This window comes from Dendrobates tinctorius, unplaced genomic scaffold (assembly GCF_039654945.1).
Source record: "Dendrobates tinctorius isolate UK_male_01 unplaced genomic scaffold, ASM3965494v1 ptg000062l, whole genome shotgun sequence".
Classification (NCBI taxonomy): domain Eukaryota; kingdom Metazoa; phylum Chordata; class Amphibia; order Anura; family Dendrobatidae; genus Dendrobates; species Dendrobates tinctorius.
The window spans coordinates 26,466,009-26,480,158 of record NW_027361730.1 but is presented as its reverse complement, the minus strand read 5'-3'; the positions used below and the strand labels follow the sequence as shown (position 1 = coordinate 26,480,158).

The following is a 14,150-nucleotide window of genomic DNA, read 5'->3' as shown; positions in this document are numbered from 1 at the left end:
GCGCCGAAAATCACGGCAAAAACGCTTAAAAATCGCTACGTGGGCACACAGCCTTAGGCTACTTTCACATTAGCGTTTTTTAGCGCTGCGTTCGTGCACAATAGAAACGCATGCAAAAAATGCATCATGTGTTTTGCATGCGTTTGTGTTTTAACCAGTTTCTAGCCATGTTAACTCTTAAAACGCATGCGATTTCAAACGCAGGCGTGTGCATGTCCATGCGCACGCCTGCGTTCCCACAGACTGTAATGTGTTATTTTGGCGCATTGCATGCGCATGCGGGTTTTTTTTACGCCGACGGACCCAAAAATGCAACAGGTTGCATTGGGTGCGCCTAGGCGCACACTACAAAAAACGTGCACGGAAACGCATATGAACGCGTGCAAACGCAGACCATGCGCCCGCCATGTTAAACATAGGGGCACATGGACGCGCACGATGTGCTGTGCTAAAAAACGCTAATGTGAAACCAGCCTAAGGCGCTATACGAACATGCTCGGGTGTGGCGTGCTCGAAAAAAATATGTTCAAGTCACTGTGCCTGCATGTGTTCTGTCGCCAGCTGAAATAATACCAACTTTGTAAGTATGGCTCAAACCCTCTTAAATAGTAACAAAACTATTTTTCTCTTCATAAATTAAGTGTGCAAGATATTATAAAGTGTCTTATCCTATCAGGGAAATATACTTCTTTCTCCACTTCCGACTCATTTGTGAAGACATTTATTCACTACAAGCTATAAAAAAAAAAAAAAAAAAAGTCGTGTGGATTTTAGAAATGTGCAAATGAAATTTTAAAAGTTCATTTATATACGATACATTGTAATATTCTGTAGATTTTCTATGTGAATAACTGGCAGCATATCTGCAGTGTGAACATGCCTGATATTTGTATATTAATGATAAATAAAGGTCATGCTGCAACAGTTTCCATGTAAATATTTAATAATGATTTGTTTATAATACACGTATCATTCATAAATAGCAGGAAAGGCAAGACCACAAACGGTGAACTCAGCCATTAGCATATGTATTCTTGCATTTAACCAACTTTTTTCACATTAAGATACCAGGAAGGCATCACTTACTGTATATTATACCTAAAGCAAACAGGTAATCTAGACCAACTTGTCAATAAAACGCTGAAATGAGTAGTGATCTGATAACAAAGAGCAGTGTGTCACCAATACCGCTTACAACCCGAGCAATGGACATTGCACATGTCCCACATCAACCTTCTCAATGTCCAGAAGTAGCTTTGGACTGACTACTCAGTCCCCTGATGATTTCTTTCCACTCCGAGCGCATCTGTGTGACATACTGAGGCGTTATGTTTTGCAGATCCAGATTGTTGCACCCCCGGAAATACTGCTCACACAGAGCTTGTGCCACACATACCACATACATGCCACAATCATAGCTGTTGTGCTGGGATGGGGCCTCCTCTTCCTGGTATCGTGGATTACCACCAAGCATGCTGGTTAGGTTCCTAGCCATTAGTTGGGCGTGTGAGGTATTGGTCCCTGGTGCAGAGTCATAATGAAGGAATTCACGGACCCCACCGAAATAGGCAAGAAGGCTCCAGTGTGTTCCCCCAGCTTGGGTTCCAGCATTATCATTAACAGGCAGCAAAATTAGGTCTTTTTCTGGTAGCGCTAGAGGGTGTAAAAAGTCCGGGGCATCCTTGCCACAACATTTTATAAACTGGCTCACCTCGGGACTGAGGAGGGCGATTTTCTCAGCGGTTGATGGGGCTAAAGTTGATGCGAGGAATTCAAAAGTAAAACCAATGAGGTTGTCATTCAACCAGTTAGGGGCGTCCAGAAGCGTGACATCTGAAGAACGCAGAAGAGAATCTCCAAAACTCAGCACCACCCGGTCCATTCTGAAGAAACATGATAAGAACATATATATTAAACATTTTGGACACTGATCAAAGAATAACCAGTACTGTAGGAATGGACAACTGTAAGTACGTCACATTAAATACAAAAGGTTATATATAAAAAGGTTTTAAAATCAACATGTAGAAGAACACAGCAAAGCCACGTGCAATAGGGAGGCAGAAAGAAAAGAGTTTATCAAATATTTTAACACTTATGCCATGCTGAATAAAAAAAACAAAAACACATGGACTGCACATCCAAAAATCATACATTGATCTAATGCTGCAAGGCAAAAATTTACAGATTTGAATATGAGGCTCTTAGTTTAAAGCAGGGCTGTGGAGTCGGTGCTCATTTTGGTGGAGTCGGAGTTGGAGTCGGTATAAAATGGACCGACTCAGACTCCTAAAATATATAATAAATTGGGTACAGTAGCTCAGTGCAGAATGTGCTGAATATTTTTTTCATAGGAGTTTGGGAAAGTTATGAAATGTCCTATAAATGGCTGTTATATTCCTGATCTAAGGCTACATTCACACACAGTGTTTTTCCTGTATTTTTTGAGGATACGTTTTTCAGCTGCAAAAGCTGATCATCTTTTTAAAAAACTGCATCACCTGAAAGGTTTTTGAGCTCATAGAGAATGTTTTCAATAGCAAAAGCAGATTAGAAATCTGCTCTATCCATTTATCCATCTCGTATCTGTACCAAAAAGAATGAAAACCGGGTAGTACACCAATATATATTCTGTTCTATCTAAATATCTTGATTATTGGATCATAAAAATGATTAAATGTCTGAGGTTCACATTGTACTACAATAAATTTTTCACTTAAATATAAGCAATATGTGTGGGAGTCGGAGTCGTGGAGTCGGTGTAAGGGAAATTGAGGAGTCGGAGTCGCAGGTTTGGCTTACCGACTCCACAGCCCTGGTTTAAAGGGAACCTGTCGCCAGGTTTTTCCAATAAAAAGAATGGCCACCACTATTAGGGGTTTTTTTTTTTTGTTTGTTTTTTAAATAGCATTCTGGAATGCTGAAAAAAATTTTCCTAATCCAGTCTACAGATCCCTAAAAAGACCTTTTATTACACTCACCTACGGCATGCTCCAGTCCGATAGGCGTCATTGGTCTTGATTCGGCACCTCTGCTCTTCTTGCAATCACCATCCTCCTTCCCTGTTTTGTGTGGATAACACATCCTACGTCATCCACACAGCGTAATCCATCGCGCTCCTGCACAGGAGAGCAGAACAAAGTACTATAGTGTGCATGTGCCAGGAAGAGGCAAAGAGCACAGATGACCCAGAAGAAAAGCAAGCGCACTACAATACTTTGCTCTGCCCTCAGCAGACAGAAGTATGACTGCGCAGGAGAGAGATGGAAATGGTCTCTTCAGAGAAGAAGAGGACTAGAACCCTAGTGCCACCTATTACTTCTTGGATATCGGAGAGAGATGGAGGACACTGTGTGGTTGACATAGGAGAAAGATCATCTACAGAAAGCAGAAAAGGAGTATGACAATCACAAAAAGGAGGCCCCGGATCAAGACCAGCGATGCCCATAGGACTTGACCACAGCGTATTTTGGATCTGCAGACTGGATTGGGGATTTAAACAAAAACAAACAGAAAACGAACAGTATTCCAGTACAGTATGCTGATCAGATTGTATGAAGCCCACTGACTTCACAGCAAACCTCTCAGTGGGTCTCTAACTTTGTATTGTATAGGCTTCGAGGTGCACCAGGAAAGAAGATGACCTGGTGTCTCACAGTCCCCATGACCCCAGGCCACAGTAACACCAAGTGAAAGGAACTAGAGAACTCACCTTCCACAAGCTCTCAGGTTGTGAACTGAGAGCAAAACTAGGCGGAACCCCTCGTGGAGTCTCCTGCTAATTATACGCCTGGGCCAAATGTAACAAGTGCTGGTCCAAGTTTAAAAAAGGGGACAGAATTTTGGATATGCAGTCCATGTCTTTTTCTACAACATATGCCAAAGCTGTAGAAAAAGCCATGGACCGCACATCCAAAAATCATACATTGATCTAATGCAGGGAGACAATTTACAAAACTGAACATCAGATTCTATAGCTATGTGCCCACGTCGCGTTTTTGACGCGATTTTTTCCTGAGCAGAAACGCATGCCCTTGAAATGAAAAACGCATGCGATTTTTGACACGCGTTTTTGACGCGATTGTCAAGCGTTTTCGCATGCGTTTTTCCATGCGTTTGTGCCAATATAATGGATGCTATGCGGAATCGCGGGCGATTCCGCAAAATTAATGAACATGCTGCGTTTTTTACCGCTAAGCGTTTCCGCAGCGGTAAAAAACGCACCATTGGCACAACATGTGCGTTTTGTATTAGAAATCCATTGGATGCATTTTTTAAGCGTTTCCGCGGCAGAATCGCGCGTTAAAAAACGCCGCGGAAACCCTTAAACGCATCGTGGGCACACAGCCTTAGTGTATCATTGTGATCAGGCAGCCCACTACCTCCTCACAGAGGACCTCTCAGTGGGTCCCTATATATTTATAGCCTTAACCCCTTAGTACCAATACGGCTTAATACTGACCTGATATAAAAGAGAATAGCGTTCCCCCCCCCCCCCCCCCAAACAGTTGAAAATGCAGCATCAGTCACGATCAGTGTTTGCACCAACCACGGCCATTTAACTGCTTAGATGCTGCTATCAACAGTGACCATAGCAGCTCGATGGTTAACAGAATATGGGGGCTCCCTCTTTAACCCCATCGGCACCCTGAGATCATGATTGTGTGGTCCCAATGGTTGCCATGGCAATTCATGGCCAAATAACGGCCTTAGCCTATGTTCACTAGTTGTGAATGCATAGAGCAAGACAGGGAGAGGGAGGAGCAGGTGAATAAGCCCCGCCCAGCGGACCGGACAGCGGCAGTTTACATACATCTGAACCGATATAAAAAAGGTATTTATGCATGAAAGGTGCGGGGTCAGGGGGAAGCAAAAGTACTAAGAGAATCCTTATGTGACACACAATTGAATGATATCATTATATAATATCTCAACAAAGGGGTGACAGATTCCCTTTAAGCCAAGTTTAAGCTGCGTTTAAGCTGCTCACAAAATGCAAGTTTTGCTGCGTTTTTTTCAGGGTACATTTGTCTCTTGTCATGTTGATAACGTATAGGGCATACAAAAAATCTGATTCAAGTTTTGGCACTAAAAACGCAGCAAAACATGTTACCTACGTTTTTTTTTCAGCATTTTTTGCACTTTCCATTGCTTTCAATGGGTGGAAAACGCTTCAAAAAATGCTGAAAGAAGTGACATGCTGCATTGTGCAAAAACGCGTCTTTCACAAAACAGGGAAAAAAAGAAAGCTGTGTGCATGAGATTTCTGAAATCTCAGACTTTGCTGGGACTATGAAACGCGGTTTAAAATTTGCATTTAAAAAAAACCCGCTGCAAAAACACAACGTGTGAACATAGCCTTAGTCTACTGGATACTGAGACTTGTTCAGAAGCTATCAACATTGAGGTGGTAAAAATAACATTTTAGGCTGGTTTCACATTCGCGCTTTTTCAGCGCACGCACGGCCGGGGGTAGCTCCGCCCCCGATCCGGCTCTCTGCCCGGCGTGCCCGCCCCTTCCTTGTAGCGCCGCCTCCTAGCGCACAACGGCGCCTGCGATCGGCGCACCCTATCTTTAGCATAGGGTGCGCAGATCGTGCGCAGGCCGTGCGCTAGTTGCGCTTTGACCTGCGCTGCGCACTTTTGACGGTGCGCCGTGCGCACCAAAATCCGAAAAGTTTGATTTTGGCGCGCACGGCGCACCGTTAAAAGTGCGCAGCGCAGGTCAAAGCGCAACTAGCGCACAATCTGCGCACCCTATGCTAAAGATAGGGTGCGCCGATCGCAGGCGCCGCTGTGCGCTAGGAGGCGGCGCTACAAGGAAGGGGCGGGCACGCCGGGCAGAGAGCCGGCTCGGGGGCGGAGCTACCCCCGGCCGTGCGTGCGCTTAAAAAGCGCGAATGTGAAACCAGCCTTATTTCGTGTCATGCATTAACATGGAATATGCTTTCTATACATAGGACCCCCAAAGTCGCTTCAAAACTGAACAGGTCCCTCAAAAAAAACAAGTTTTGTAAGTTTCCTTGAAAAAAAAAAAAGGAAAAATTACTGCTACATTTTTAAAGCTTCAAACATCCAAACAATATAACATTTTTACAAATGGTGCTGATGTAAGGCAGCCATGAGGCAAATGTTATTTATTAATGTTTGTGTGTGGTATGACTATTTAAACTAAAGGGATAATCACTCAATGTCTGAAAGTTGAAATTTTGTAGAAATTTGGCAAATTTCTGATTTTTGCATAAATAAACGCAAAACATATCGACCTAAATTTACCTTTACTAGAAATTTTAATGTGTCACGAAAAAAAATAATCTCAGATTCACTGCACTTTGCTGAGATATTCCAATGTTATTGCCACATAAAGTGGTCAGAATTGAAAAATTAGTCCTGGTCATTAAGGGGTTAAAGGTGTGGTGCCATGTACCAACTTCCACTACTGCACTAATAGGACGGGTGACCTGGTGTCTCACAGCACCCATGCTGAAATGTTGAGTCCCCACGACACCAGGCCACACCGAAACAATGGCCGGCACACAACACCAAATGAAAGGAGCTTGGCCCAGCACTCCTCTCATTTGGCACAGGCGATGATAATTAGCAGGAGACTGCAAGAAGGGTTCTCTCTAATTCTGCTTTCAGTTCATGTTCTGAGAGCTTGGGGAAGGTGAGTTTTCTAGCTTGGTCCACCTGGTGCGCTGTCGTGGCCTGGAGTAATGGGGACTCAGCCTTGCAGCGTGGGCGCTGTCGCAGCAGCAGTGGTTGGCGCACAGTGCTGCACTTTTAAGGCTACTTTCAGACTTGCGTTACCAGGTGCAGCGTTCGGCCGCTGCTAAGCTCTGCTCCTGGCCATGCCCCCTCCTCCTATGGTCGCATGACGCTGCATGCGATCAGCGTACCCTATATTTAGCGTTGGGTATGCTGGCCGTGCGCTGCTATGCTTTTGCTGGCACATGCGCCCTTTTTGCGCTGCGCCGACGTGTGCCAAACGCACCTTGTTGCATTTTTTAGAAATCAAATTGGTCTCCTATGTTTTCTACTTCAAGAGAAGGTAACCAAAAAAGCACAATATACCAAAAGTAATTACAAAAAATTACATTTATTGATATTCAAAATATATCCAAAATAACAAGCCTTTCGATTGTACATTCGATTGTAAGGTGACATTAACCCTTTGTTAGATAAACCCATTCGCCACCGCTACAGGGCAATGGGAAGCCCACACATTTTTTAACAACGAATTAACCCCTTAAAATAACAACTACAACTCCCAAATTTTGCACACAAACCCTCATCTAATTATTAGTCAGGGACATATAAAAAAACATGAAATGAAATGCTTGACTGAATGTAAACCATGTGTCATTTCATGTTGGGTTGGAGATTGATTTGATAGAAGCCGGCAATTGAATTAGCGGCTATTCTGCTATGAAGAACTCTGTGAAATATATATATATATGTGTCTCAATGACGTGTGTGTGTATATATATATATACACTGTATTCTATGTGTCTATATCTATTTCGTTTCTGTTATAAACCCTGTCATAGGGCTCCATTATATGTCCATTTTGCAAGGCGGCGAGAAAATCTCGCCATACGGATTACATACGGATGCAGACATGCGCAAAATACGCAACCACACCTTGCTTACGGATGACATACGGATAACTATTTAAGGGTCATTCATCCGTATTACGCATGTAAACTACGGACCGTATTTTGCGTCAGTTAGTGTGACCCTGGCCTAATGGGTACAACAGGAGGTTTAATTTGTTAATCTCATGGCACTGGAGCGGTTTTTCCAGACCTCGATGTGAGCCATCTCCTATCCATTTGAGAATGGGGGTGAACCTATAGTACACGGCCCACTGCCACTACAGAAATAACAGAGCTGCTGAGTTCCGGAAACATCCCAGAACTTCTGGCCGATGCCACACCCCTACCAATCAAATATTGATGGGCTATACTGGGGATAAACCATCAACAAAAAGGTAGCAGCCAACCCCTTTAACTACACCACTTATGCAGGTATGTAGGGGACTTGGTGTCTATAAAAATCACATATATATTATATATATTTCTGTGGCCAAGGGTCTAGTTCGCTGTTACACCCCCTCAATTTGTATATTAAGTTCTGTCATATCTTGATTAACAACACACCATCAGCAGCTCTGCACGTACACTGCAGCTGCGCTCATTGCTGCTGTTGGCTCACAATGCTGGCTCCTGTCGGCGGTACAGTGCGGAGCGGCTGGAACTGACACTGTGAGCGCCGTTGTAGTGTCCGTGTGATGGTGCAGAGCCATCGAGTTTAGGCAGCATTCGCTTCAGCACTGCCAATCAAAGTATGACAGTGCTCAGCAAGTGTAACGGTGCATGGGGTGCTTTGCCTCGTCGAGGGTGCACTGAATCTACCCCAATAAATTAAAGATTGTTAAGGCAGCTAAACTATTAATACTACAGGTATATATAAAAGGACTTGGGCCTCTACATACCAAGTATAAGTGATTATGCGGGTGACCTAATCCCTTTACAGCCCAAAATAGCTGTGGCTTATTAATGGGGCTAACACAGGGTCAGGAGATCTGGATGAGAAGAGACATATTGGATTTCATTATACTGTAAATCAGAAACAGAAGGCGTCCAGCATTCAGGAGCCTCATTATTTCTTTTTTTTTTTTTTTTCTTAGCTACAAAGCAGACTTGCTGAAAATGGCTTCTCACTCAAGATTCCATCCAGCGTATGGGACACATACCGTGACCTGTGTATGGGGGCACGGGTGCTGTGTGACTGCTGTATGTGGTGTGTGGGGCACGGGCGCTGCGCGACCTGTGTGTGTGGGGCACGGGCGCCGCGTGACCTGTGTGACCTGAGTGTGTGGTGTGTGGGGCACGGGCGCTGTGTGACCTGAGTGTGTGGTGTGTGGGGCACGGGCGCTGTGTGACCTGAGTGTGTGGTGTGTGGGGCACGGGCGCCGTGTGACCTGTGTATGTGGGGCACGGGCGCCGTGTGACCTGTGTATGTGGTGTGTGGGGCACGGGCGCAGTGTGACCTGTGTATGTGGTGTGTGGGGCACGGGCGCCGTGTGACCTGTGTATGTGGTGTGTGGGGCACGGGCGCTGCGTGACCTGTGTGTGTGGGGCACGGGCGCCGCGTGACCTGTGTGACCTGAGTGTGTGGTGTGTGTGGGGCACGGGCGCCGTGTGACCTGTGTATGTGGTGTGTGGGGCACGGGCGCTGTGTGACCTGAGTGTGTGGGGCACGGGCGCTGTGTGACCTGTGTGTGTGGGGCACGGGCGCCGTGTGACCTGTGTGTGTGGTGTGTGGGGCACGGGCGCTGTGTGACCTGTGTGTGTGGGGCACGGGCGCTGTGTGACCTGTGTGTGTGGGGCACGGGTGCTGTGTGACTGCTGTATGTGGTGTGTGGGGCACGGGCGCTGCGCGACCTGTGTGTGTGGGGCACGGGCGCCGCGTGACCTGTGTGACCTGAGTGTGTGGTGTGTGGGGCACGGGCGCTGTGTGACCTGAGTGTGTGGTATGTGGGGCACGGGCGCCGTGTGACCTGTGTATGTGGTGTGTGGGGCACGGGCGCAGTGTGACCTGTGTATGTGGTGTGTGGGGCACGGGCGCCGTGTGACCTGTGTATGTGGTGTGTGGGGCACGGGCGCTGCGTGACCTGTGTGTGTGGGGCACGGGCGCCGCGTGACCTGTGTGACCTGAGTGTGTGGTGTGTGTGGGGCACGGGCGCCGTGTGACCTGTGTATGTGGTGTGTGGGGCACGGGCGCTGTGTGACCTGTGTGACCTGAGTGTGTGGGGCACGGGCGCTGTGTGACCTGTGTATGTGGTGTGTGGGGCACGGGCGCCGCGTGACCTGTGTGACCTGAGTGTGTGGTGTGTGTGGGGCACGGGCGCCGTGTGACCTGTGTATGGTGTGTGTGGGGCACGGGCGCCGCGTGACCTGTGTGACCTGAGTGTGTGGGGCACGGGCGCTGTGTGACCTGTGTATGTGGTGTGTGGGGCACGGGCGCCGTGTGACCTGAGTGTGTGGTGTGTGGGGCACGGGCGCCGTGTGACCTGTGTATGTGGTGTGTGGGGCACGGGCGCTGCGCGACCTGTGTGTGTGGGGCACGGGCGCTGTGTGACCTGTGTATGTGGTGTGTGGGGCACGGGCGCTGTGTGACCTGAGTGTGTGGTGTGTGGGGCACGGGCGCCGTGTGACCTGTGTATGTGGTGTGTGGGGCACGGGCGCTGCGCGACCTGTGTGTGTGGGGCACGGGCGCTGTGTGACCTGTGTATGTGGTAGGTGGGGCACGGGCGCTGTGTGACCTGAGTGTGTGGTGTGTGGGGCACGGGTGCTGTGTGACCTGTGTGTGTGGGGCACGGGCGCTGCGCGACCTGTGTGGGGCACGGGCGCCGTGTGACCTGTGTATGTGGTGTGTGGGGCACGGGCGCCGTGTGACCTGTGTATGTGGTGTGTGGGGCACGGGCGCTGTGTGACCTGAGTGTGTGGTGTGTGGGGCACGGGCGCTGCGCGACCTGTGTGTGTGAGGCACGGGCGCCGCGTGACCTGTGTGACCTGAGTGTGTGGGGCACGGGCGCTGTGTGACCTGTGTATGTGGTGTGTGGGGCACGGGCGCTGTGTGGCCTGTGTATGTGGTGTGTGGGGCACGGGCGCTGTGTGACCTGTGTATGTGGTGTGTGGGGCACGGGCGCTGTGTGACCTGTGTATGTGGTGTGTGGGGCACGGGCGCTGCGCGACCTGTGTGTGGGGCACAGGCGCTGTGTGACCTGTGTATGTGGTGTGTGGGGCACGGGCGCTGTGTGACCTGAGTGTGTGGTGTGTGGGGCACGGGCGCTGCGCGACCTGTGTGTGGGGCACGGGCGCCGCGTGACCTGTGTGTGTGGGGCACGGGCGCTGCGCGACCTGTGTGTGTGGGGCACGGGCGCTGTGTGACCTGTGTATGTGGTGTGTGTGACCTGTGTATGTGGTGTGTGGGGCACGGGCGCTGTGTGACCTGTGTATGTGGTGTGTGTGACCTGTGTATGTGGTGTGTGGGGCACGGGCGCTGTGTGACCTGTGTATGTGGTGTGTGGGGCACGGGCGCTGTGTGACCTGTGTATGTGGTGTGTGGGGCATGGGCGCTGTGTGACCTGAGTGTGTGGTGTGTGGGGCACGGGCGCCGTGTGACCTGTGTATGTGGTGTGTGGGGCACGGGCGCTGCGCGACCTGTGTATGTGGTGTGTGGGGCACGGGCGCTGCGCGACCTGTGTGTGTGGTGTGTGGGGCACGGGCGCTGCGCGACCTGTGTGTGTGGTGTGTGGGGCACGGGCGCTGTGTGACCTGTGTATGTGGTGTGTGGGGCACGGGCGCTGTGTGACCTGTGTATGTGGTGTGTGGGGCACGGGCGCTGTGTGACCTGTGTATGTGGTGTGTGGGGCACGGGCGCTGTGTGACCTGAGTGTGTGGTGTGTGGGGCACGGGTGCTGTGTGACCTGTGTGTGTGGGGCACGGGCGCTGCGCGACCTGTGTGACCTGAGTGTGTGGGGCACGGGCGCTGTGTGACCTGTGTATGTGGTGTGTGGGGCACGGGCGCTTTGTGACCTGTGTATGTGGTGTGTGGGGCACGGGCGCTGTGTGACCTGTGTATGTGGTGTGTGGGGCACGGGCGCTGCGCGACCTGTGTGTGTGGGGCACGGGCGCTGTGTGACCTGTGTATGTGGTGTGTGGGGCACGGGCGCTGTGTGACCTGTGTATGTGGTGTGTGGGGCACGGGCGCTGTGTGACCTGTGTATGTGGTGTGTGGGGCACGGGTGCTGTGTGACCTGTGTGTGTGGGGCACGGGCGCTGTGTGACCTGTGTATGTGGTGTGTGTGACCTGTGTATGTGGTGTGTGGGGCACGGGCGCTGTGTGACCTGTGTATGTGGTGTGTGTGACCTGTGTATGTGGTGTGTGGGGCACGGGCGCTGTGTGACCTGTGTATGTGGTGTGTGGGGCACGGGCGCTGTGTGACCTGTGTATGTGGTGTGTGGGGCATGGGCGCTGTGTGACCTGAGTGTGTGGTGTGTGGGGCACGGGCGCCGTGTGACCTGTGTATGTGGTGTGTGGGGCACGGGCGCTGCGCGACCTGTGTGTGTGGTGTGTGGGGCACGGGCGCTGCGCGACCTGTGTGTGTGGTGTGTGGGGCACGGGCGCTGCGCGACCTGTGTGTGTGGTGTGTGGGGCACGGGCGCTGTGTGACCTGTGTATGTGGTGTGTGGGGCACGGGCGCTGTGTGACCTGTGTATGTGGTGTGTGGGGCACGGGCGCTGTGTGACCTGTGTATGTGGTGTGTGGGGCACGGGCGCTGTGTGACCTGAGTGTGTGGTGTGTGGGGCACGGGTGCTGTGTGACCTGAGTGTGTGGGGCACGGGCGCTGCGCGACCTGTGTGACCTGAGTGTGTGGGGCACGGGCGCTGTGTGACCTGTGTATGTGGTGTGTGGGGCACGGGCGCTTTGTGACCTGTGTATGTGGTGTGTGGGGCACGGGCGCTGTGTGACCTGTGTATGTGGTGTGTGGGGCACGGGCGCTGCGCGACCTGTGTGTGTGGGGCACGGGCGCTGTGTGACCTGTGTATGTGGTGTGTGGGGCACGGGCGCTGTGTGACCTGTGTATGTGGTGTGTGGGGCACGGGCGCTGTGTGACCTGTGTATGTGGTGTGTGGGGCACGGGTGCTGTGTGACCTGTGTGTGTGGGGCACGGGCGCTGCGCGACCTGTGTGACCTGAGTGTGTGGGGCACGGGCGCTGTGTGACCTGTGTATGTGGTGTGTGGGGCACGGGCGCTGTGTGACCTGTGTATGTGGTGTGTGGGGCACGGGCGCTGTGTGACCTGAGTGTGTAACATACACAAACTCTCCGTTTTACACCACGGTCCCCGGCCCAGCTTTACTCACTGCATTGCACGGAAGACGTCAGAAGCATGCTCCACTACAGAGATTCTTTCCAGCAGTGAAAGAGTTAATGATATAAGGAAGACACGCAACTCACTTCCCCTCGGACAGAGGGCGCTTAGCGATGACGTCATGAGCTAGCGCTGAGGACACTAGAGACTGTCTTGTGGCAGCCATGTTTGAGAAGTCCAATCTGCTTTCTTTGTAATGTGAGACGAACAGATGACGTGTCAGAAATCCATGTGTGCCAGCGTGTATATACTGTCCAGAGACGCAGCACGGCAGTATACTGGCCTGGATTAGTAATTCTGTGGGATATTATATAATTAACACTACAGTCCCCTCACCTGGACGGATTATTGTCAGACCAGACAGGTTATTATGTGGGTCGTGTTTCAGTATTATTTGTGTGTTTCTATCCCCCTTCCCCCCCCCCTGTCCCACCGCTTCTTTGACAGCCCTGACTTCATCATAGAGCCAGAGAAGGAGGAAATAGAGGGTGGCTATGGATGGCTGTCCCTGCTGCGATCGCCTGTACGTGGTTGCAGCAGGGGCAGAGTGGATGAGACGTGCGGCTATTTGGTGACTAGTGAGGGCTGTATAGCAGGAGCTCCTCACTGAGAGGACAGAGCAGATCTGTAGCAGCAGATTAATCAGTATTTTATTAAAACTACCAACAAGCAGCTCCAGTGGGTTTTGCAGCACTAGAATCATGGTCTCTGCCCCTACTTTGAGTGGGGTACCAAAAACCTGGTGACAGATGCTCTATAAATAAGCAGGGATATATCTGACTTGCGCAGCAGATCAAAACCAGTGTTTGTACCATGTGTAGCATCCAAGTGTCTAAGTAGGAATGGGGCTAGGTGAAGAATTACAAGGACCAGGAACTAGGCGACTTGAGGCAGAGGCCACCAGAACAGCAGGCAGAACCAGCTTTATAAACTATAAATTGACCTTCGAGCCGTGAAGGAGAAAACTAGCTGACTTGTATAGCAGACCTTAAAGGGAATCAGGGAAGCAGAAACTTGTTGACAATCTGAAAGCAACATGATGTGGGGGAAAAATATTCAGGATTGAGAGTCCTCAGTAGTTGATACCTTTTAATGGCTAACGGAAAAGATGGTAATACATTGCAAGCTTTCGTGACTACTCAGGTCACAGGGAGTACAAATTTATGACGAACTTTGACACTCTCAGTGCTGGAATGAATGTGTCG

The 14,150-nt window shown here is 50.4% G+C and overlaps 1 protein-coding gene across 4 annotated transcripts; it reads right to left on the bottom strand.

Moving 5' to 3' along the window:
• Nucleotides 1–925: 925 nt before the first annotated feature.
• On the bottom strand, nucleotides 926–13,073 carry SENP8 (SUMO peptidase family member, NEDD8 specific). Of its 4 annotated transcripts, XM_073579434.1 has the most exons (3): nucleotides 3,713–3,815; nucleotides 2,982–3,119; nucleotides 926–1,883 (listed from the first exon to the last, which is right to left on the bottom strand). In XM_073579434.1, the coding sequence occupies exon 3, from the start codon at nucleotides 1,880–1,882 to the stop codon at nucleotides 1,238–1,240; it is 645 nt and encodes a 214-aa protein (XP_073435535.1). In that variant the 5' UTR covers nucleotide 1,883; nucleotides 2,982–3,119; nucleotides 3,713–3,815; the 3' UTR covers nucleotides 926–1,237. The 4 variants fall into 4 exon arrangements, with proteins under 4 accessions (XP_073435535.1, XP_073435533.1, XP_073435534.1 ...); XM_073579432.1 differs by lacking the exons at nucleotides 2,982–3,119; nucleotides 3,713–3,815 and adding an exon at nucleotides 12,938–13,073; XM_073579433.1 differs by lacking the exon at nucleotides 2,982–3,119 and having other exon boundaries at nucleotides 3,713–3,834.
• Between the last annotated feature and the right edge of the window lie 1,077 nt (nucleotides 13,074–14,150).